Source organism: Saccopteryx bilineata, chromosome 6 (genome assembly GCF_036850765.1).
Source record: "Saccopteryx bilineata isolate mSacBil1 chromosome 6, mSacBil1_pri_phased_curated, whole genome shotgun sequence".
NCBI classification, from domain to species: domain Eukaryota; kingdom Metazoa; phylum Chordata; class Mammalia; order Chiroptera; family Emballonuridae; genus Saccopteryx; species Saccopteryx bilineata.
Window position 1 is genome coordinate 155,670,143 of NC_089495.1, and position 25,715 is coordinate 155,695,857.

At 38.3% G+C, this 25,715-nt stretch overlaps 1 protein-coding gene across 4 annotated transcripts in view; it reads left to right on the forward strand.

The window, feature by feature from the left end:
- The window catches only part of CEP112 (centrosomal protein 112), a 471,596-nt gene that overhangs the window by 214,836 nt on the left and 231,045 nt on the right, over positions 1–25,715 (forward strand). For all 4 annotated transcript variants that reach the window (XM_066235884.1, XM_066235886.1, XM_066235887.1 and 1 more), the window contains exon 19: positions 18,324–18,431. In XM_066235884.1, coding sequence (XP_066091981.1) covers positions 18,324–18,431 — 108 coding nt within the window. The remainder of the gene's footprint in view (positions 1–18,323; positions 18,432–25,715) is intronic.

Sequence of the window (25,715 nt, forward strand, 5' to 3'; positions counted from 1 at the left end):
TCATCCTTAATTAATGCCAAGTAATCATTTCAAAGTTGCACCTACCCACGTAGGTAATGGCAAACATACTATATATCTCACTTTGGGAGCATGGATCAGTCCACAGGTAAAATCCCATGAGCAATTGGGTTTTGTAGAGCAAAGGCTCCAGTTAACCACTTCTGTGTTTGTTCATGTCCCATAAATAGTGTTTTATTGATCAGTTACAGCAAACTGTTTTCAACTGGCAGTTCAGGAAGACAGAGGCTATTTCCAGTTCTTGTACAAATTAAGTGGTATGTTTTTTAGTTTTTAGAGAAAATTTAAAACATTGGGAAAGAATAAAGGGAACAAACACCAAGGTACCCATCATGAAGAATCAACAATTGTTAATGCTGTTTATTTAAACTAAATCATAACAGATGACATTTTGGTTTGTTTTGTTATTCACGTCTAATCATAGTACTCTTTCCTTTCCGCCTCTGCAAAAAACCACTGTAACCAGCGTAGTGTGTAATATTTCAATCTATTATTTTATATCTGTATATCATGTTGATGTATGTTATATGCATTTTTTGTGCTTCTATTTTTAAAGAGTTAGGTAAGTACTATGGATTTTATATAGTATTAGTCTTTGCTCTTTTATATGTAATATTATGTATCTGCACCCTATCTAGGTTGATTTAGTGTAACCCTTTTAACATTGAATGTATTTTATCACATGACTGTACCATAGTTTATTTATCAGCTCCCAGATTCAAGGGTATTTAGTTTCTTTTCAAATTTTCTTGATTATAAAGAATGTTGCAATACTTGTTTGTGGTTTCATCTTTAGCTGGAGTTATCTTCCTCTGGAGTCCCAAACACACACTGACAGGGTCATAGAAACATTCCTATAGAAGGTTTTGAGTCCTGCAGGCTTTATTAGCTTGGAACTATGTTTTCTTGTTATTTCTTTTTTTTTAATTTTTTGAATTTTTTATTAAGTGAGAGGTGGGAGGCAGAGACAGACTCCCACATGCACCCCGACTGGGATCCACCTGGCAAGTCCCCTACTCGGCAATGCTCTGCCCATCCCAGGCTGCTGCTCCATTGCTCCACAACTGAGCTATTTTAGTGCCTGAGGTGAGGCCATAGAGCCATCCTTGGCACCAGGGGCCAAATTGCTTGAAACATTCCAGCCACAGTTGCTGCAGGAAAGGGGGGAGAGACAGAGAGGCAGAGAGAAAGAGAGAGGAGGGAGGGGTAGAGAAGGTGATGGTTGTTCTCCTGTGTGCCCTGATTGGGAATCGAACCCGGGACTTCCACATGCCTGGCTGATGCTCTACTGCTGAGCCAACTGGCCAGGCCCTCTTATTATTTTTTTATTTAGATTTCCATTCACACTGAGTTGTGTGAGTTTGGGTCCTGAGAGTAGGGTCTGAGATCCTGGAGTCTTTTCCTAGCTCCCTGCTACAATCAGAGCTGAGGCCCTGAAAAGGATTATCTGGTCCAGATATGCAATGAGCTGCATAGTTATCTCTCTGACTGGCTTAATGTTTAGAAGATTGCAGAAAATATTGAAGAGGGACCCTGGCAAGAAGTTTTAAGTAGACAGTTAAGAAGGGTGAAAATGAGGTATGTGAAACTGCTAAGGCTGACAGTGCAACTTTCTGAGCAAAACTGAGACCCTGACATGCACCTTTGGCTCAGTAAAGGCAGCTCTTGGGGCTGATGATACGGTATTAACAGATCACAGATTTCATGGGTAAGTAAGGAGAAAACACAAGCAAACAACAGTGGAACTTTTGAAATCATTCTGTAGGATAAAGAAGAGACATTTGTATCCAGCAGTTGTAGGAGAAAAGCATACTTCTGAAAATGATCTGTAAAATTCAGAAAAAAAATTCAGGAAAGGCGTACCTTTAAGAAGACATGATTTATAGGAAAGAGGCCACAGATCAAGTAAAATTAATGCAATGAAGCCTGGATACACTCTAGAACAACAGTCGGGAACATATGGCTCATGGACAAATCTTTAATAAAAAAATGTTAAAAATATAAAACATTCTCATGTATTACAATCCATTCATTTCCTACTGCTCATGTTCATGGGTGGCTGGAGCCAATCACAGCTGTCCTCCAGGACAACACCAAATTTTTATTGGATAATGTGTAATGTACACGGGTCGTTATATGGCTCTCATGGAATTACATTTTAAAATATGTGGCATTCATGGCTCTCTCAGCCAAAAAGGTTCCCGACCTCTGTTCTAGAAAAAGAATTGAACTTCAAGTAGAGGTGAGAATAAAATGAAAATCCTGCAGGTTTCTAAGCAAGATGAAACTGGCCAAAAAATTAGAAAAATAATGAAGTAATGCTTCTGAGTACTGACGGAGAAAGGTATGACCTAATTTTATATATAACCGAGGAGTTTTCCACTTGAAAACTCAACAGAAAAACATTTTCTTAGTAAGTATTCACATAATGTATACCACCTATTTTTTTTTCTGGAAAAAATAAAATGAGCATGGCAGTCAATCTAGAGATGAAGCAAAAGATATCACAAACATGGAGAAACCATCATATTGAAGGATGAGTTGAGACCAATGGAGAATAACAAGGCAGAAACAAATTTAAGATTGAATTTATTGATTTTTGAAAAGTATATAAAGTAGAAAACACAAATTTAATACCAACTTAAATCTAAATCTCTAGATTACATTAATAAGGACCAAGAAATAACTGAATGGTGAGAGGGTAGGAGGAGTATAGTATGCTAAAACACCGCCGTGAAAGAATTGACACTCAAGAGATCCTGAAAAATAAGGAAATGTAGGTGAAAATAATTTTGAAATACATAAACATAAGCATTAGTAAAATTAATAAGTTGTTGCTTTCTCATAAAACTATTGAGAAGATAAAAACAAAACTTGAGAGGAGATATTGCCTAAGGAACAGAAGCAGAAGCAGAGCAAAATGTCCAAAATAAGGCAGAGTGTATCATTATAATAATAAATATTAATAGGTTAATTGTTTCTAGTAAAAAAAGTATTGATTAGATGACTTAAAGCCATGTATATGCTATTTATAAAAGACACAACTACAAGTTACACAAAAATTATATTAGACAACCATATGGTGATTACAAGAGGAAAAAGAGAGTGGGGGCAGGTAGAAGAAGGTAAAGGGGGATATTAAAAAAATAAAAATGGGTGATGAAACCATATCACTTGTATTTAGATAAAAAGAAAAAGAATATAACATAATCCTGCAAATTAACATTAATACAATTCATAAACTGGACAAAGGATATAGTTTTCATGCCGAAGGCAAGAGTACTGAATCTAATATGAAAAGGTATTAAGAATACATGGAGAAATTGCCATAAATAGTCATGGTGTGCTTTTTGTTGTTGTTTTTTGAATTTTTCTGAAGTGGGAAGCAGGGAGGCAGAGGAACAGACTACTACATGCACCAGACCAGGATCCACCCAGTCTGCCTACTAGGGGGTGATGCTGTGCCCATCTGGGGTGTTTTTCCGTTGCAACCGGAGCCATTATACCACCTGAGGCAGAGGCCATGGAGCCATCCTCAGTGGCCAGGCCAACTTTGCTCAAATGGAGCTTTGGCTGTGGGAGGGGAAGAGAGAGAGAGAGAGAAAAGAGAGGGGGAAGGGTGGAGAAGCAGATGGTTGCTTCTCCTGTGTGCCCTGACTGGGAATCGAATCCGGGACATCCACATGCTGGGCCGACACTCTACCACTGAGCCAACTGGTCAGGGCAATATGGGGTGTTTTAATATAAATATCTTCTCCATCTTTGACAGATGGGGAAGAAAACCACATAGGAGGTTTAAATAACAGTCAATAAAATGGCTATATTTCTACATTTTGCCCTTTAAATATAGCACATTAAATTTCTACTCCCATGGAATAGTTATAAAACTCAGTAGACCATAAGGAAACACCCAATATATTTCTAAAACTTGACGTGACAGACCACATATTTTTTATGGTGTAACCAGAAATTAAATTTCAATTAAAGTTGGTACATTAGCCTTCATCAAAATTAAAAACTTTTGCTATTTCAAAGACACCATTCAAAAACTAGAAAGGAAGTAAGGCAAGCCAAAGAATGTAAGAAAAGATTCACACACACACACACACACACACACAAAAGTCGCAAAATTCCTCAAGAACTTGTATCTGAAATGTAAAAGAAATCTTATAACTCATAATTCAGTGATAAGAAGACAAACAGCCCAGTTAAAATATTTGGAAACCTCACAGAACAAGATATATGAATGACTAATACACACATGAAAAGATGTTCAATATCATTACTCATCGGGGAAATGCAACTTAAACCCCAAACTAAATGCTACTGCATGCTCATTAGAATGGTTGTAATTGTAAAGATTGGTTGATAATGCCAAGTGTTAATGAAGATGTGGTCAAATGGAGGTCTTATAAACAGCTGGTGGAAAAGCTGCCAGTTTCTTACAAAGTTAAGCATACAATAACCATATGTCAGCCATTTCATTCCTGTGTGTTTAACCAAGAGGACTGAAGGCATATCCAGACAAACACTGTGTACATACATATATTGACAGCAGCTTTATTCACAGAAGCCCAAAACTTGAGTAACCCAAATATTCCTCAGAAACTGAAAGGACAATCAAAATGTAGTCCAGTTGACCCTTGAACAACGGGGGTTAGGGATGCTGACATTTATCCATGTATAACTTTGACTCCCCCAAAACCTAGTTGTCCCTCAGTATCTGTGAGGGATTGGTTCCAGAACTCCCTGCAGATACAAAACCTGCAGATGCTCAACTCCCCTCTATAAAATGGCATAGACATGTGTACAGTCAGCCCTCCACATTCCCGTGGATCCCCAACTACAGATAAAAAACAATGCAGAAATTTATTGAAAAAATTCACATATAAGTGGACCCTCACAGTTAAAATTTGTGTTCTTCAAAGGTCAACTTTATGTACAATGGAATACTACTAAGCAATAAAAAGTAGTAGACCTCTCATACCCCAAAAAACATAAAACAAAAGAGTACAGGCTATATGTTGTACACTCTCTGTGTGATATTAGAATTTCCTAAATAATGTTGAGTTTTTGTTTCAGCAGATTATCAACCCAATTCATATTACAGTGAAAGTCCTGTCTCATTTTTTGTAGGTAGGTTCCAGTTCAAGTTAAGTTTCAAAACCTTTGCTCTACACTTGGGGTCTGTTTCTACTATGCCACTCAGGAGTGAGTCTGAGACGTGAGTGCTGCTTTACATCACCCCACCCAATGACTGCAGGCACTCACAGAATTGTCTCTAAGACACCATATGCTTAGCCACAAAACAATTTTAAAACCATTTTCAAAGGATTAAATTCATACAAAATGTGTTCTTTAACCCCAATGATAGTAAATTAGAAATATGCAATAAGAAATCTGGGAAATCCCTATGTAATTGGAAATTAAATAACACACTTATAAATAACTCATGGGTCAAAGAAGATATAAGGAAAGTTAGAAAATATTTTGAGCTGAATTAAAACAATATGTAAGGCATACCAAAATTGATGGAATGCAGCTAAAGCAGTTCTTAGAGAAACATTTATAGCTTTAAATAGCTACATACAAAAGAAAGTTCTCAGATCAGTAACCTAAACTTTAAGAAACCAGAAAAGAAAAGCAAGCTTCTGATCAAGAAAGCAGAAAAAAAGGAAATAACATTTTTATATGTTTCAGAGAGCAAAGAAAGAGAAAACAGAGAAATAGAGAAAATCACTGAAGCCAATGTTAGTTCTTTGAAAAGATACAAAAAAAATGACTTTATCTTTAGCTTGACTTATGAAAAATAAAAGTGTCAAAAGATGAATTACCAAAGTTAGGAAAGAAAGAGGAGAGAACACCTCTACTGAGTCTTTAGAAAATGAAGGAATTATAAGGTGGTATTTTTAAAACTTTATGCTGACAAATTATATGACTTAGATTAAACGGTATGACTTAGGTGAAATGGACAGATTTCTAGAAAGCTGCAAATTACTAAAATGTCTCAAGAAGAGATAGAAAATCTGAATTGTCCTATAATACATAAAGATATTTAATTAGCATTTAAAATGATCTCACAAAGAAAAGCCTAGGGTGGCTTCACTGGTAGATTCCATAAAATACTAAGAAAAAAATAATTTTAGCTTTTTGAAAACTCTTTCAGAAAATTGAGAGGGAAGGAATGCTTCCCAATTCTTTCTGTAAGACTAGTATTATTCTAATATCAAAGCCAAAGACAGCCACCTACTAATAATATCTGTCATGAATGTGGACACAAAAACTCTTAATGATATTTCAGTAAACTGAATCTAGAAACATGTAAAAATAATTATATACCACAATAAAGTGTGGTTTATTCCAGAGATCCAAGGTTGTTTTTACATTTGAAAATAAATTAATTTTCATACAACATGTTAATAGAATAAAGGACGTTATCTCACTGGAGATAGAAAAAGCACATGAAAAAGTTCAACATTATTCATGATTTTAAAAAAAACCTTGACAAATTAGGACTGGAAGTGAATTTACTCAACATTAGCTAATAAAGACATCTGTGAAAAGCCTTCAGCTGATATATTTACTGTTGAAAGACTTGATGCTTTTCCTTCTAAGTACAAGGAGAAGAGGTTTGGTTCTGCCACCCCCATTCAACATTGTATTGGAGATGTTAGCCAATGCACTAAGGCAAATAAATAAATACAGATTGGGAAGGAAGAAGTAAAAATGTCTTCAGTTGACATGATTCTGTATGGTCAAAATCCATGAAAGAAATACTAGAAGTAATTCATGATTTAAACAAGTTTGTAGGATACCAGATCAATATACGGAATCTAATTATACTTCTATATACTGGCAATGAAGTACCTGAAAATGAAATTAAGAAAACAACTTAATTCACCATAGCATCACAAAGAATCAAATATTTACAACTAAACCAATGAAATAATTTGAAAGGAGAGCCATTCTGTGTTCACTGATTGGAAGACTCAGTGTGGTCAAGATGGCATCTCTCGCCTGGCTAGGGAGTGGTGCAGTGGATAGAGCATTGGACTGGGACATGGAGGACCCAGGTTTGAAACCCTCAGATCGCCAGCTTGAGTGTGGGCACATCTGGTTTGAGCAAGGCTCACCAGCTTGAGTCCATGGCCACTGGCTTGAGCAAGGGGTCACTCAGTCTGCTGTAGCCCCCTGGTTGGAGCACATATGGGAAAGCAATCAATGAACAACTAAGGTGCTGCAACGAGGAATTGATGCTTCTTGTCTCTCTCCTTTCCTGTCAGTCTGTCCCTGTCTGTCCCTCTCTCTCTGTCTCGGTCACACACAAAAAAGATGGTGCCTCTCCACAAACTGATGTATAAATATAGTGCAATCGCTGTCATGATCCTAATATGCCTTTCTGTAGAAAATGACAACAAGAAATGTTTGTTTTCACTAGTAAAATTTTAAAAAAGTAAAATAAAGCTAAAATAAAGTGCTATTTTTCAACCAACACCTAGGTAGACATCCATGAGGGCCTGAGGAAATGAGCAGTGACCTGTGTTTTTGGTGGGAGTGTAAAGTTACATCACCTCTGAAGGGTTGGTTCAACACTATGTTCATCATCTGCTTGTTCTACTTCTGGGATTTTATTTTTCAGGACTACAAAGCGAGTTCAAGGATGTTTATTTTGGTGTTATTTGATAGTGAAAATTAGGGGGAAAATGTCAGAAAACATTGGAGAAAATATAAAAGCTTTTTTCTTTCTTTTTTTTTATTAAGAGGCAGGGAGGCAGAGACAGACTACGCCATGTGCCCTGCTTTGCAAGCCCCTATCAGGTGATGGTCTGTCCCAGCTGGGCCACAGCTCTGTTGCTCAGCAACCAAGCTATTTTAGTACCTGAGGCCAAAGCCATGGAGCTATCCTCAGCACCTGGGGCCAGCTTTGCTTGAACCATTTGAGCCATGGCTGTGGAAGAGGAAAAGAGAGAGAGAGAGAGAGAGAGAGAGAGAGAGAGAGAGAGAGAGAGAGAAGGGAGAGGGGGGAAGAGTGGAGCAGCAGATGGTTGCCTATCTTGTATGCCCTGACTGGGAATCGAACCTGGGACTTCCACATGCTGGGCTGACTCTCTACCACTGAGACAACCAGCCAGGGCCGGAAATGGAAAAGGTGATAATGTGTGTGTGTGTGCGCGCGCGCGCGCGCTATAAAAAAGAGGTCTGGTCTGAGAGTTGAATGGCAAAACTGAAAGCCCTGGAGAACCATCAAATTAAGAACCCTACCCAGCCACAAAATGAGATTGTCACAAAATAAAGATATTTGTGAAATTGATTCTGGAGCTACCCTTTAACTGGTCCACTCCTATTCTTTGTTCTGTTGTGTGCCTGGTTCATGGTCTGTCTTCTGTCTTCCTTCCCCAATCCTGCCAGACCATCAAGACTCTCTTCTTGACATTAAGAGATCATGTATTTTAGGTATTCTAGGACTCTAGGTATCATGTCTCTATGGACTGGTTAAATAATCTGATGAAAACCCTACTATTGCATGTCTCTGGGATCCTCCTTCTCCCCCACAAACCCTAGCCCTGTATCCTGGCATTGTGAGGGGTCCTCTCCAGGCCTGGTCTGTCCAGTGGGCTGGATCAGACTCCTTGGAAGTGATAGTGATGGCAACTGATGAGAGAGAAATTCTTTCAATTATCTTCTATTGAAGAAATGTTCTTCAGTGGTTTCAACTGTAAATATTTTGCCAACAGCCACTGAGTTTCTGAAATAGAGAAAGCACCTTTGCTGTGAGTACAATAATAATAAGGAGCCCCATTTATAAGAGTTCTTATAGTTAGTCTCATTCACCAACCAAATTATTCTTATAGGGCAAATGCTAGCTAACATTGAATTTAAAAACATATAGAAACATTAGAAGAACTTTATTTTAGATTATTTGTTGATTAAAAAGTGTGACTGTGACATAACTTAACATTTTAAAAGAAAAAATGAGAAGCTCATTATTTAAAGAATCATAATGCTTTCAGATTTTTCTGTAGTCTATATTCCTAACAGTCTTCATTTTCTGTTGTTGTTTTGAACTGCTGTTTTCTCTTCTTACTAAAATCTTTTGTGTAAAAGCCAGCAGAGCTTAGGGCATCTTTTCCATTTGGAAACTGCTGCAGACAGCAGACAGTGGGATTTGAATAAAAAAAAAGCTTTCAGTTTGTTTTCAAAAGTGAATTGCTGTTTCAAAAATGAGGCCCATGAGAGAAAATGGAACAGACTTAAACTTAAAAAAATGCTTCACACTGTTACTTTCACTTTGAAGAACTTTTTACCTCATTTAAGACTGTTTCAATAATCGAATTTTTACTCCAGTGCTGGAATCCACTGTAAATGTTAGCTGTCAGCAATTAGTTGTGTAAAATTTACATTTTTTAATTGTGAAGATTTAATACTCTGTTTAAATTATTTCTGTACATATGTAATCATGTTTTAAAGGAATAGTGTTCTATATTTACCTTTTCTCTGTGAAGCAAATAAATGACTGAAAAATACAGCCTTTTTTTTTTTTTTTAAGTATTGGCAGCAACTCTAAAGCAAAACTTTTTAATCTTGTAAACTGACTGCATGGATGTCAGCTAACCAGTCTCTCCTGGGGCTTCCACTAGCTAACTCACTTTTTTACTTCATTTTTCTCCTCTTGAAAACTCAACGCTCATTAAATGGTATTTGCTGCTAAATATCTGGCTTTAAATTTTATTCCTTCTTTATCATTGTTAACCATGTGATATTAACTTTATACTTGGAAAACCCACTAGTTTGCCATGAAACAAAATTCTAAAACAGCACTGTGGACTAGTGAGGTTTCCTCTGCTCTGAGCACATTGAAACCGGCTAGTTTACATCCTTAGAGATTACAAGTTTAGTTCATCATCCTGTTATTGCTATTGAATTAATGAAAAAAATCTCAAGTTACCAGAAAAGAAGCTTGCCATCTGGCTATATCTGTGCCATGAAGTATAGAAGAATGACAAACAGACCTAAAGAAGGAGAGCATCAACACACAAACCATTCATTGTCACTGAGACCTCTCTCCTCTGGTCCTTTAAGGGTAGTGCTGGCTCCTGTAATTTTAGATATGTGTTTTAGACCAGTTTTAAGGTGATAGAGTCAATATAAATGGAAGCATTTCTCTCAGTTACTTTGTAATGGCAATGAAGAAATCTCTCTACCCTTTTTACATTTTGGATTTTGTCTTTACATGAGATTAGGTGGGAGAGGTAAAATTCCAGAATAATATTTAAATGTTTTGATATTGTGATAATTAATCAATTCCAATTGACAGCATCCAAAGAATATGTACAATTATATGGTTTTGAAAAAATAAAATCAAACAAAAAGCACCCCAAAACCAAAATTACTAGAAGAAATCTTAACCTTTATCCTTAAATGCTTAATAAAGTAGTAAGTGAAACGTTTTCCTAATAATATATTTATCAACGACTAATCTCTTTAACAGAAGAAAAATAAGCCATAAAAAAAAATCTATGAGAACACTGGACCGGAAAATATGTCATTCTTTCTTTATTTTGCTGATTTTAATGGTTATCAATTGTGAAAAGAGTAACATTATTATTTTTTAATACCTCAATTGTTTTAATGACTTACTGGCCAAAGATTTAACGGACATGATATTTTCTGCCATTCATTTATCAAAAATTTATAAATACTTGCTCTATATCAGCTGTTGTTGTATATTCTGGGAATTTAGAGATTAAGACATGTTTGTGGCTTGTGTGATAGACCCATGCATAAGTATATGATTATAATAGGTGGTATAACTAGTGGAATAAATAAGTCATTAAGAGAACACAGAGGAAGGACATATAAGGTAAGGTAGTTATGCATTTATTTGCAATTAATGCCTTCATTGTGTAACTATGAATTTCTTCAGTGTCTACTTGTTAAAATATTATTGCAATTAATTTAACAAGGTCACTAACCATTAGGTTCATCTTTATTTCTATATATCAGTAATCTGCAAATAGAAAGTAAACTTTAAAAAAGACATCATAGTACCAGGAAGCTTCACTTACTAGAAAATAAATATAACAAAAGATGTATAAGGCCTCTACTTTGGAAACTAGAAAATATTGAGAGAAACCAAAGAAGACCTAAATAAATTGAGGTATATATCGTGTGTCTGGATTTGAAGACTCACTGTTATAAAAATGTTACTCCCTAAATTAATCTATAGAATCCATAGAATTTAAAAATCAAAATGTTAGCAGTGTTTTTGGGATGGGGTAAGGGAAACTGATAGGCTGATTCCAAAAGTATATGAAAATACAAAGGGCTAAGAATAGCTTTGGCTGTCTTGGAGAAGAACACCACTGGAGAACTTTCACTACCAGACACTGAGACTAATATTAAGCTGTTGTAATTGATACAGTGTGGTTTTGGCACAAGGGTGACCAATGTTGCAGAAGAAAAAACCAAAATGGTCTTACACATTTCTGATTAATCTGATTCCTGTCAAAGGAAGTATTGTAGTGCAGCAGGGGAAGAATGATCACTTAATAAATACTGTCAACTGGATAGCCATATGGAAAAACAAGAACCTTGCCCCTTATCTTACTCTGTTCATGAAATGAATTTTAGGGTTGTAGATATATTGTGATAGGTAAAACAAAAAACCTTCAGAAGAAAATGGAGAAACATTTTTGGTCATTGGAACTATTATAGGCAAGTATTTTCTAAAAAGAAAAAAAAGCATAAAAAATAATAGTGTTAAATTTAACTTTATTAAAATAAAGAAAAGTAAAACTTCTACTCATCAAGAGACCAGTAGAAAATGAAAAGGTGACCCCAGACTGGGCAAAGGTATTTGCAGTTCAGATAGTGAGCAAGTTCACATCCAGAATAGTTAAAAACTGCTATAAATCACTAACAAAAGGACGGACATCAGACATCTTGTCTATCTTATATCAGTTAATAAGATCTCTCACAAAAGAACTATAGATATAATCAGTTATTGTTTTCATTGATTTTTTTCCTGTTAAGGATATTAGTTCTTAGTCTTTAAAGCACATACTGGTAATTGTCTGCTAACCTATCTGTCTACCTCTCTACCTACCTAGCTAGCTACCTACCTACCTATCTACCTATTTCTGTATATATCTGAAAATATTTGAAGAACAATTTCTTATAATTTTTCTAAATATATATAAAATGTACTAAAATATATTTTGAATTGGGTATTTATATATAATTATATGCTTATATAATATGAGTTGACATGTCAAATTACTCAGAATATAATAACATTGATACATTAATGTTAGTTATTGCCCTAGAGAAAGGGCAATAAATTATTATGACCATATTTGGCAGAGACTTCCAGATGTTGGTCAAATGGTCATCCATACTTTCTTACTAATAGATCCCTAATTTGGCTTGACCTGTGGTGGTGCAGCGGATAAAGTGTCGACCTGGAATGCTGAGGTCGCCAGTTCAAAATCCTGGACTTGCCTGGTCAAGGCACATATGGAAGTTGATGCTTCCTGCTCCTCCCCCTTTCTCTTTCTCTCTCTCTCTCTCTCTCTCTCTCTCCTTTCTAAAATTAATAAAATCTTTTAAAAAAAGATCCCTGATTTTATTTAGGGCAACATTAGACACAGCTTTATTTTTATTTATGTATTTACTTTTTAATTTTTTTTAACTGCAGTCTCTCACCTTGTAGATAGAGCTGACCTTTTATTAATGTTCCTGTGAATGAGATGCATGCAGCATAGTTAATTTGCTATTGATAGGCCCCTGCAGGAAAGCTCCTGAAAAGGGTGTTTGACTGGGCTAATATGCACCCTTTCTCTCTCCCCTTCCTCTTCCCCTTCCACTTCCCCTTCCCCTTTCCTTTTCCTTTTCCCCTCCCCTTCCCCCTTCCCCCTTTGCCTTTTCCTTCCTAGATCTTCAGAACTGCAGAGGCCATTTCACAACCATTATGGGAAGGGTGAATTGCAGAGACCTTAACCTTGACATCTTTGAGCTGCCAATATAGCAGCTTATTTCTGAACATACTGTTACATGAGGAAAACATAAAGAGCCTGTGCTGTTTAAGCTGTGGAAACTGGGTTTTCTTTTACGTGTAGCTAAAGTAATGCCTGAGGCAGCGTCTAAGGAAAATTCAGCACCGTTTTATACCACTTTCTTACTGCATTAAACACTAACCATTCACAGAACTATAGCCAAGCCCTTTTCTGCGCCTAATTTGACCACCAAAGTTTTTCTCTGAGGTTTTTGGAAGCCAGAGTTACACAGTAAAGGAGTGTGTTGTTTTCTTTAAACACTTGAAGTTGAATGGAATGATGTATGATGAAGCAGAATCTTTTGTATCTATGGCAACTGAGAACTTTGTGTTTCTATACAAACAAAGCACTTTAGAAGAATTGGATTTTGATTTTTTTGTTTGTTTGTTAAATTGTGAATTAATGATGGAGTGGGGTCTTGCATTCTCAGTCAGTATAATCTAAAATAACATGTATTTCATTATCTTATAAGATCAGTTATTATTTATTTTGTATTTTCTTAATGTTTAGGTAAAATATGCCTTTTTATGTGCTTTAAATTGTTTGCTATTTTGATTATAGAAGATAATTCTATTTTTTGGTAGAAAATACTCTAGTTTACAAACTTTGAGCATATAAGACTCTTAATTTTTATTTTAAGTATTTAATACTGGAAATATTTAAATATTTGTTATTCATTTTAATATTCAATCTGTGCTGAAGAAAAATAAGAACCAAGCCTGACAGGGCAATGGCGCAGTGGATAGAGCGTCGGACTGGGATGCAGAGGACTCAGGTTCGAAACCCCGAGGTCGCTGGCTGAGCACAGGCTCATCTGGCTTGAGCAAGGCTCATCTGGCTTGAGCAAGGCTCACAAGCTTGAGCATGGGGTTGGTAGCTTGGGCGTGGGATCATAGACATGACCCCATGGTCGCTGGCTTGAGCCCAAAGGTCGCTGGCTTGAAGCCCAAGGTCGCTGGCTTGAAGCACAAGGTTGCTGGCTTGAGCAAGGGATCACTCAGTCTGATGTAGCCTCCCGGTCAAGGCACATATGAGAAAGCAATCTATGAACAACTAAGGAGCTGCAACAAAGAATTGATGCTTCTCATCTCTCCCTTTCTGTCTGACCCTCTCTGTTCCTCTCTCTGTCTTTCTCTCTGTCTGTGTCACACACACACACAAAAAGAAGAAAAATAAGAACCAAAAATCAATTTCATATAAACCTCTCCCTTAAAAGTACTGAATAAACCATGTCTTTCCTCCTTGTTTATCTTTTCTCTTTTCTTCCTCTTTTGTTTTTGCCAGTCCTTTCATTTGTCTTTAAGAATTAAACACATGTTTATTCTGCATACCAAGGCTATTAGATAATAATTAAGACACGGGAGAAAGAATTAGGTCATAGTTCCTTTTATTTGGGAGCTCAGGATCTAGATGAATGAACACAGTTCAAACATTTGAAGCTCTTCCATACTATAGAAAAAAACCACAACGTCCTAGAAAAATAAAGATGTTAAGTCCTAGAGCATAAAGCAAAGGAAGACATTGCTGTCAGTTTGTGAGATTAAAGAATACCTCAGAGAAGAGAGGAGACTTGAGTCAACCCTGAATATTGATCGGATGAGGAGAAACATGAAGGGGCTTTCGTGTTAGTGGAAGGATGAAGGATAGCCATGGCTTATTTGGAAAATGCCAAGGATATTGGAGTGTGGGGAGTTGTAGATGGCTGAGGACAAACCAGTGAGCCACCTGCTTGAGGTTGACCCTGAGAAGCATGGAAGGAAAGGCAAAAGCCTTGAAACACACATCTTGAGTTAGAGACAAATGCAAACAAAGTGGGCTTGACTGTGTTTCCTGTAATAACTTATTAGTAAAATTATTTTTGACCATGATACTGATTACCTGTGGATCAATCTTAGAACTTTGTTGAATTTGGAAGCTAATAACAATATTATAAGTGTTGATATTGATGGTATTTACAAAGAAATACTTCAGTGCTAAGTATAATGCCATAATCTAGATACTCCAGACTTCTTTTATTTTTTAAAAAATTATTATTTAATTGAGAGGAGAGGAATTAGACTCCTGTATGTGTCCCAACCAGGATCCACCAGGCAACCACCATCTGGAGCTGATGCTCTGCCCATCTCAGAATGGAGCTATTTCAGCACAACCAAACTATTTTTAGCACCTGAAGCAGAGGTGCTATCCTCAGTGCCTGGGGCCAATGTTCTTGAATTAATCGAGCTATGGCTATGGGAAGGGAGGGGAGAGAGAGAAGAGAGAGAGAGAGAGAGAGAGAAAGGGAGGGGGGGGGAGAAGCTGATGGTCACTTCTTCTGTGTGCCCTGACTGGGAATCAAACCCAGGACCTTCACATGCAAGGTTGACGCTCTACCCTGAGCCAACTGACCAGGGCCCCGGACTTCTTAAGGTGTGGTTAGACAGCAGTAGTGGGGGTGACATGCACATTGTCCTCATCAGCGAACTGGTTACTTTTCACTGAACATCTTCACTTCTAGGACCTTAAAGTTTAACCATGCTGAATAAATGGATTTGAATGGTTGTGTTTTTTGTTTGTTTGTTGTTTTTTTTTTTACCAAATGTAACATGAAAATTTGTGAAGGAATCATTTTCACAGTTAATTTCCCCTCATACTCATCTTTTATCTAATTTTAGCACTTACCAAAACAAAAGGTAACCTGAAAGAGTATTGTACAGCTGAGAAGAAGAAATATCTCAGCATATCAGTGAAGCAGAAGAGTGATATGAAGTAACCAGTGATAGAATGGTGGTTACATTATCTGATAGTTACCTCAGAAAAAAATATTTCCCCCATTTGAGACAGGGGTAGAAAGACAAATGAAATACTGCATAACTCTGAATAAAAGGCGTTCTTTTCGTGTTATTGATATGGAGAGCTTTTTCATTACTATATGTAGGAATATCTGTTTCTGTCACATAAAAAGAACATCTGATAAGAACAAGGACAGTAACAGATGATCTAATTTCCTAAGTGATAGAAACCAGTAGATACAACGTATTTATTTATTTTGTATGTGTTGCAAAGAATCTGGCTATTCTTTGCAACTATTCTTTTCAACTATTGAATGTTGAAAGTTCAGCAAATGTCAAACCAGGTTGGGTACAGTTTCTTTTTTAAAAGGATTTCATTATATTAGTATTTACTGAGTCTCTTTATGTGTTAGGCAGTGTGTTAGATGGGTAGAATACACGAGTGGTCATGGAGTTACGGTCCAGTGGGGGAGACAGACATTAAAAACACCTTTATTATATATGTTATTTTAATAGTGTACCTGAAAGTGATGTGTCCTATGGCGAAAAAGAAAGAGTAAAGCAAGGAAAGGTAGACTGGGAGGACCAGAGTGGGCTGCAATTTAAAATAGGGTGGTTGGGAGGGCTCAGTACAGAGGGAACATGTAAGCAAAACTTTAATTCTTTGAGAAAGAAGCCAGGTGAATATCTGGGTGAGCCCAAAGCGAGAGCATTTCTGCCATGTTTTAGGCCCAGGAAGGAGGCAGGTGTGTTGGAGTGTGGTGGTACAGAGGTATAGGGTAGATGTGAGCTGGGAGCAGTGATTGGTATTGGGTCATGTAAGTCCTCATAGAATGTGGTGATCTTTGACTTTTCCTTTTTATAATAGCTTTATTAGAAGTGCAATTCACATACCAAGAGCTCACTCACTGTAAGTGTACAATTGAATGGTTTTTAATATATTCACAGAGTTGTGCAACCATCACAATTATAGATTTGATCAACCCCCAAAGAAAAGTCATACACTTAAGCAGTCACACACCCCCAATCTCTTTTCACCAAAATCCATTAATCTACTCTGTTTCTATGAATTTGCTTATACTGGAAATTTAATAGAAATGGAATTATACAATAAATGGTCTTTTCAGACTGCCTTCTTTCACTTAGCATAATACTTTCAAGGGTCATCCATGTTGTAGCATGTACTAGTACTTCATTTCTTTATTTAATTTTATTTTTTTATATTAAGTGAGAGGCTGCGAGGCAGAGACAGTCTCCCACATGTGCACTGAGCAGGATCTACCTGGCAAGCCCACTAGGGGGTGATGCTCCGCCTATCTAGGGCCGCTGCTCCTTTGCTTTTTGCTTGGAACTGAGCTATTTCAGTACCTGAGGTAAGGCCATGGAGCCATCCTCAGTACCCGGAGCCAAATTGCTTGAACCATTCCAGCCATGGCTGCAGGAAGGGAAAGGAGAGACAAAGGGAAAGGAGAAGGGGAAGGGTGGAGAAGCAGATGGGTGCTTCTCCTGTGTGCCCTGGCTGGGAATTGAACCTGGGACTTCCACACGCTGGACCGAGGCTGTACCGCTGAGTCAACCAGCCAGGGCCACTTCATTTCTTTTTATGATTGACTAATTGTATGGATATGGATACACTATATTCGGTCTGTCCATTTATAACTGATATATATTTGGGTTAACGTTTTTTCTTTTTTGCAATTATGAATAATGCTTCTATGAACATGTGATATGTTTTTGTGTAGATGTATGTTTTCCTTTCTCACTAGGAATAGAATTCCTGGTTCATATGGTAACTCTGTTTAACTTTTTGAGGAACTGCCAGACTCTTCTAAAGTGGCTGTATCATTTCCTATTCCCACCAGCAGTATGTGAGGGTGCTGAGTTCTCCACGTCCTCACCGACACTGGCTGTTAACAGTCTTTTGACTGTAGCCATCTTTGTGGGTGCAACGTGGTTTGTCATTGCTTTAATTTGAAATTACCTAGTGACAGTGATGTTGAGCATGTGTTTACATTCTTACTTGGCCATTTGTATGTCTAGAAATGTCTTTTTAGTTCTTTTGTCCATTTTAAAATTGCATTTAATTGCTCGTTTATTCTGAGTTGTAAGAGTTCTTCATATAATTTAGGTACAAGCCCCTTATCAGTTATATAGCTTGCAAATATTTTCTCTTATTCAGCACATATCAAGGCCTTAATAAAATATTATTGTATAAATATTTGAATGTTCAAAATTATATTTGCATTACAATGTTATTTTACAATATTAGAACTTAGTCAATTATATATTAATTTTTTTCTGACTTAAACTATTAAAATATACCAAAATAATTGATATATCTTTTATTAGCTTAATATCTTTAAATTCATCATTATGCTTGGTGAGGTATTTAAAATTGGTTATTTTAGTGAATGGACAAATACAAACCTGGAATATAATTTTTTAAAAAATCTTGGTATTTGATGTTTTAATTTTATAGATGGAAAAAGTGGAAGCAGATCTAACTAGATCCAAGTCTCTTCGTGAGAAGCAGTCAAAGGAGTTCTTACGGCAGATGGAGGACGCCAAGCAACGGCACGAGCAGCAGGTGGGGTTTTCATTGTGGCAATGCCATTCCGTTTTTAATGCATGTGTACTCTCTCATAAATACCTCTTTTTTTGTGTGTTTGTTTTGTTTTGTTTTTTGTATTTTTCTGAAGTTGGAAACAGGGAGGCAGTCAGACAGACTTCTGCATGTGCCTGACCGGGATCCACCCGGCACGCCCACCAGGGGGTGATGCTCTGCCCATCTGGGGCGTTGCTCTGTTGCAACCAGAGCCACTCTAGCGCCTGAGGCAGAGGCCATGGAGCCATCCCCAGCTCCCGGGCCATCTTTGCTCCAATGGAACCTTGGCTGCAGGAGGGGAAGAGAGAGACAGAGAGGGGGAGGGGTGGAGAAGCAGATGGGTGCCTCTCCTGTGTGCCCTGGCCAGGAATCAAACCCGAGACTTCTGCACGCCAGGCCGATGCTCTACCACTGAGCTAACCAGCCAGGGTTCATAAATACCTCTTTATATCACAAAATCTCTTTGCAATGAAAATATTAGTAGACCATTGCTACCAATGTCTAAACAATTGGAAATTGTTTAAACAATTGGAATGTTTAAAATAATCTTTGTTTCAATAAAATTTAGAAACAATTTTAACTCTCCACTGATGTGTATTCTTACCGTTTTTAGAAAATATGAATTTTTAATTGAAACATTTGTTGTGGTTCTTGAATTCTGTTTCTATCGGAGCACCAGTTTGACTTATTCATTTATTTAAGAAATAGGTTTGGGTACCTGTTATATACTAGCTGCTGCTACCAAAACTGAGCAGAGCAGTGAGCAGGACCACAAGGTTTCTTTTCCTAGGAAGTTAGATTTTGGTGGGCAGCCAGACCTTGAATAAAAAGGTGAATAATTTCAAAGAGTGATACGCAAAGAAAAGAGGGTGTGTCCATAGACATTGCCAGGTGGAGGGTGGGAAGGAGGCGACAGCATTGACGGTTGTCGGGAAGCCCTGGAGCTGGAAGGACTCTTGTGCTGGGAATCCTGACCCCTGGGGAGGAGCCAGCCAGGAGGTCTGGTGAAGTAACCTTCCAGGCTGGGAGAAGAGAGCAGGCTGGGGGTGTTTAAGGAACACAAATGACAACAAAGGCTGGTTAAGGGGAGTGTAGAGAGAAGGGTTCCCGCCAAGGCCATGCTGGGGTGGGGGTGGGTAGGGGAGGACTAGAAGGGGCGGCAGAAGCATTTGCGGTTTCCTTCTCAGTGTCTGCCACTTATTAATAAAAAAGGTTTTATTTTTGTCTTTTAAGAAATAGTATTCCTGCTCATTCTTGGCATATTTAAGGTGGCTATTAATTTTTACTTGCCTAATTTGTTTGCCTTGTTCCCTTAACATCTGAAAAAAAAGGTTAATTAACTTAGTCAATTAAGACAATTTTTTTAAAGACAATATTTGCACCTTCTTAGATTGGAAACCTGAATAATTTTTTTCATTGTTATATTCTACTCCCTTAGTAAGGGGTTTTCCATCAAAAACTTATTACCCTATTGTGATTACTGAATTTTATTCCCTCTTCTAAGTGATAGCAATCAGTGGATCACCTCAGTTCCATGAAAAGGAGGTCTGATCGGACATGCAATCTTACGGTTGTTTTCATCTTAAAATGTTGGCAGAAATCCTGAGTTATTTTCACAGGCAAAATAGTTATAAAGAAAAAGGTTTGCATATTGACCCTTCTTTGTTATGTTCATTATCTGGACTGTCCTGCAGAGGAGAAAAACATATAAGAAAGGAATTGAGTAAACAGTCACATAGAAGCATTTTCAGCCTTGGTGTTAAAAATTCAAATTAGAATTGACCATAATGTACCATCTGAAGTTGGCAAAAGTTTAGTAATATTGGTCTTTTTTATATAGTGCTAGTGGCATTATAAATTACTGCAATCTCTTGGGAAGGATTTGGTAGTATGTACTAAGAGTTATAAAAAATGTTTATACCCACTGGCTCAATTATTCTTAATCTTGAAAATCAGACATATATTTAAATAGTGGTGTTGATTATTTGTCAATTGATGGAATCATGATTGTTGTTTTTTACATCTCCCACTTTCCATACTGTGACAATGATAGTCTCCTTTTTACTGTGACAGCCACTTTTTAGTGTAAAAATATGTACATTATACATTCATTTGAAAGAATGTTAAGCTTCAAAGGCTTTTCTCAGAATGGTAGGTTTAAAAATCCACCAAACTTTTGTCTTTTATAATCTTGGTCAAAAAAATACTTAATAGGGAAAATTGATTAATTCTTTGAAGAATTGATACTATTAATAGAAACCATACCCTATCACCCCAATTTTTCTTTATTTTCATTTTTATGGAAAAGAGATTAATGATATAAATGTTATACAAATGTGTAACAGGAAGTAAAAAACATCCACCTCGGGAGCTCCCAGGCTGGTGTAGAGTTCACCTGTTTTTATGCTTTCTGCATCTATAGGTGTGTCCATTAGACTTGATGTTGAGAATGAAGACCCCAGGCAGTACTCACTAAGAAGAGATAAAGGCAGAAATGCAAGCTAGTATGTTTTTAGTAGAATATTTATCCATATGCTAATATACACAGGCTAAAGACTTTTTTCCCAGCAGAAAATTCCATTAACTGAAGCAGTATTCCCCCTGATGTTAAGGTTTTTTACTGTGAAAGTTGACCAGAAGGAAGAATAGATGCATAGTAGTAGTCCTCCAAGCCACCACCTGTTCATTAAACATAAGGCTGAATAAACTAAGCTTATGTCCTTCTTTGAACAGGGTGGTCAGGCTGGTGAGCAGGGAAAGAGGGAGGAGAAGATGTAATATATCTGGACCTCACTGAGCCACCTGACAGGCTCCGTCATGAAGGAAATGTAGGAGATGTGGTTTAGGTATTGGTGCATTTATGTGGTGACGTGATAGTTTAAAGGGCCATCTCTGACTGACTAGTGTCAACCTGAAGTGAGATTTCTGAGTATCTCTTCTCGCTCAGAGTTCAGAGGCATAGTTATGGAGAACAGGTAGATCATTTTTCTGAAGCTTTAATAGCTGAAATTAAGAATAATAAATTTATTGGGGTAGAATATAAAGTTCCAAGCTTCAGTTTAGAAAATCATCTGCAGAAAGTATGTGGTGGGGGATGGGTAAGGGATGTGAGGGGTGTTAAGGAGGGGACAAGGAAGACATTGATGCCTGGGAAGATGAGGGAAGGAAGGTGAAGGGCACGGTATCCAGGATATTGTTTATGTGTCAGGTCTTATAAGAAAGAAGTCCATTCTGGCTACACATTTTTTTATTTTATTATTTTTCATTTTTCTGAAGTGAGAAGCAGGGAGGCAGAGAGACAGACTCCCTCATGTGCCTGACCAGATCCACCCGGCATGCCCACTAGGGGGCGATGCTCTGCCCATCTGGGGTGTTGCTCTGTTGCAACCGGAACCATTCTAGTGCCTGAGGCAGAGGCCATGGAGCCATCCATTCTTAGCTCCTGGGCCTACTTTGCTCCAGTGGAGCCTTGGCTGCAAGAGGGAAAGAGAGAGATAGAGAGGAAGGAGAGGGGGAAGGGTGGAGAAGCAGATGGGTGCTTCTCCTGTGTGCTCTGACCAGGAATCGAATCTGGGACTTCCACACGCTGGGCCAATGCTCTACTACCGAGCCAACCGGCCAGGGCCTGGCACACATTTAAGTAGAACATGGACATACTTGAACATGTTCAAAGGAGTGCTTCCATAGTATCAAAAGGTTTTAGAACTATGTTAGAGGGAATACTTAAAGAAATAAGTATATTTTGCCAAGAGAAGACAAGACTAAGGAGAATTGCACATCTGTTTTTAAATTTAAGGTCTGTAATTCAGGAAATGTTATGATTGGTCCTTGTGATAGTGATCATAGCAGGTAACAGTGGGACTGTCTTTATCTGCTCCAGGTGCCATCTCTCCATTCTTGACATAACTTCTGCCCCATCAGTAGTCTGTGAAGCAGTGCCATCATCCATTCTCCTCATATTCTAGTTGTAGAAACTGAAGTGCATCCAGTTAGTAACTGGCCCAAGGTCCCACACGGTAAATATGTAGGTGATAGAATCAGAACCAAACCTGAGCCATGCTCTTTGTTCTCACTCTGAAAGGACTCCCCGTGGAGTTCCAGGGAGCAGAAATTAAGCCGGCGTGTAGATGGTACTGTCATTTCAAAGTAGTTCTTCCCTACCAAGTGTGCCAGCATTTATCTCATGAGAAGGTACCTTTCCCCAGCTGAGTGTGTTGCATTAGCAGTCGGGTGCAGTCGAGGGTGCGCATTTAAGGGCCTGTCCTCCCACAGTGGCCCCTTCCAGATCCACTGTTTCTTGTCTGTTCCTTTGCCTGACTAGACCTCAGCCCCTCTGTGTGTCTTGACAGATGTAGACATCTCTGGACTGACTCACTCACTCACTCACCTGCCTTTCCACCTGGATCTCCCACTGCAGGGCTTCCACCAACCTTCTTGTTTACCATTCAAGTTCAAGCATGACAGCTTTTCTACCATCTTGTTCTACTTTTCTCTAAAATATGAAAATCATAAATGTTACAGCATTTCATACTGGAGAATATTTAGATGTTGATCCCCCAGGCTTCTCAAACTGAGGGGTGGTCCCTGGGGTAGTGAGCCAGTGCCCAGGTGTATGTGAGACTGCAACTGTTTCCTGGAGTATGGGATTCACATGATTACTTGTTGGAAAGCAGATAGCTTTACGATTGAGGTAACATTTATTTTAAAACAAACATAGACTTTCCTGTTTGGTGAAATGCAAAGTTCACATGAATTTTTAAGGTAAAATAGGGCATTTCAAAGAAACTTCCAGTTTGCCCTCAGATCCCCCTGAAGGTACTATTCATTTTAACTGGTGCTAGCGGTACTTTGGTGGAAAAGTTTTAGAAGCACTTACCTGCTTTAATACTCATATTTAAAATTAGGAAATTGACATCCAGAGAAATGAATGCCTTTTGCCTCTGGGCCCAAGCTTCCTCATTCAGTTTTAGTTGTTGAGCCCCTCCATGTAGAAAGCATCATGCCAGGAACTGGAACAAAGTGGGGGTTGGGGAGAAGCAAAGTGGTGTTTTCAACTATTTTAGCCGACATGCAGGCGTAGACTGTGCAGATGTGGAGAGAACTACATCAAACACATGGGTAAACACTCACGCAGATATCCTGCAGAGCCCAAGCTTTCATCAAGATTTCCTGTTTCTTTCCTGCATAACCCATTGGAACAAAAAGACAATTCCAATTGTCTTTTCACAAACCTCATTCAAGTTGCAGACAAACAGCAAAGCGGGTGTGCTAGGATTTCCTGCACCATGGGGGTTTCTTTCCAGCAATTTCATCATACCATTCTTCAGTCTTAGATTTTGTATCTTCTCTTTTCATGACAAAGCCTTTGATTGGAAGTGTAGTTCAATAGATAAACGAGTGGTGACATTCTCTAGAATGAATTAATATGTATTGCTGATTACAGAAAACACCGAAGGCCAACCTCTTGCACGTTGCCATTATTTGAAACTTAAAATATTTTGGTAGCAAAATCAGTAGTAAAGGTAATATAGAAATTATACGAGCTAGGCAACTGGGAGATTTTAAGATCAGTTGAGATATTTCAAAAGCAGATAGCATGCAACTCCCAACTTTTCCTCTGTACATGTTTTAGTTTTTAGTTATCTAGTTTTTTTTTGTTTTTGTTTGTTTGTTTATTTGTTTTTTTAGGTAAAATAGCCTACACACATAGGCTTCTTCTATATGAGACTGTTTAGTTGACACTAGAAAAGCATAGTTGAAAGCAAGAGGTGCAGGAAATCGGGGGAAACTGGTACAGGTTCCCAGGAATGGGAAGTGTTGGCTCTGGAGGGGCGGGCGGGTCTGTGCAGCACCTGGAGAGGAGAGGGGGAGGATGGGTGTACAGAAGCTTGTAGGTCTGCATAGCAGAAGGATGACATTCTCATTGCTGGAGGATTTTCTCTGTGAGGTAAGAGGCAAGATCACTGGAGGAGACTGGAGGGATTACATGGACAGGAGAGCAGACGGAAGGGGTGTTTTGCAATCATTTGGTGATGGCATGACCGATCTCACTAGAAAAACTCATCAATAATTTTTTTTGGTATGAGGTTTCAGAAGAGGTTAATGAGCATGAAGTTGTGGGTCCCCCTAAAAGTTCTTCGAAATGGATTTCTGTATGATTCATTGACTTCTACATCTGGTACGCTCCTGTTGTTCTTTGGTCCGTCTTGCTCTCCTTATTATGTCCTTTTTGATTCTTTTGGCTTGGTCTTCCTTTCCCAGTTTTCTAATAATTTGGGGGCCTCAACTACATGTCAGCCACTTTGCTCCTCATAGGTGATCAGACAATGCAGCTTCTGATCCAATGATGCTCCAGTCTTCACGTCATTCTTCCTACAACCAGCCAGCCCAGAGGATGCAGCCATGCTGCAAGGCACAGGGTCATCCTGCAGGCAGCGAGCACAGTGGCAGGTCCTGGCCCACCTGGCTGCCAGAAGCAGAGACCCAGGCTATGAAGTCACAGAGCCTGGGCCTGTGGGTCCAGGCCAAGTGTTGGGAGCCTGGGTCCATAGAACGGGCATTGATAATTAGGGAAAGTGTATTAGGCAGGGCTTCTTCTTGGCTTCTTTTTGGCTTGTAACTTTTCTCATGTGGATTAAAACAAATGGCACCTTTATCTAATGGGAATTAAGAGAGCAAAGGTTTTTTATCACTATAATATGAAATGTGTATGTTTTGTTTTAGGAGACTTCATTTAAAGAATGTTTCCTAGATAGTGATACAGCTAACTGATGATTCCCATTTTCTGGATACCTTAAAAATGGAGGATTGAAATAATGTCTTTCCCAGCACTTGTTTTTTAACCCATGTTTGTTGAGCACCTGCTTTGTGCTAAACACTGTTCCAGGTGCTTAGAGTGCAGCAGCGAGCAATGTGGAGCCCATGCGCATGGGGCTGGACGCACCACAAACACACGTGTTCACTCTCAAAGTGCAATAGAGGGCAAGGGTGCTCTGAAATAAACAAGAGGAGGTGTCTGTGAGGGAAGCAGCTATTTGATCTAAGGTTGTTATTTTATATAAGATGGCACTTGAGATGCGGTTGTCAATGCAGGACTCTTAAGTGATTCAATGTTAAAAGTGATGTATTAAAGTGATGTTAAAACCTGAAGTGAAGGAGGGAACCGTGCCACAGCCCATCGTGAGAACAGAACAGCGCAGACGGAGGAAATGGCTTGGTTTCTGTCTGGAGTGGAGTGGGCTAGGGAGTGGTAGGAGCCAAGGCTAA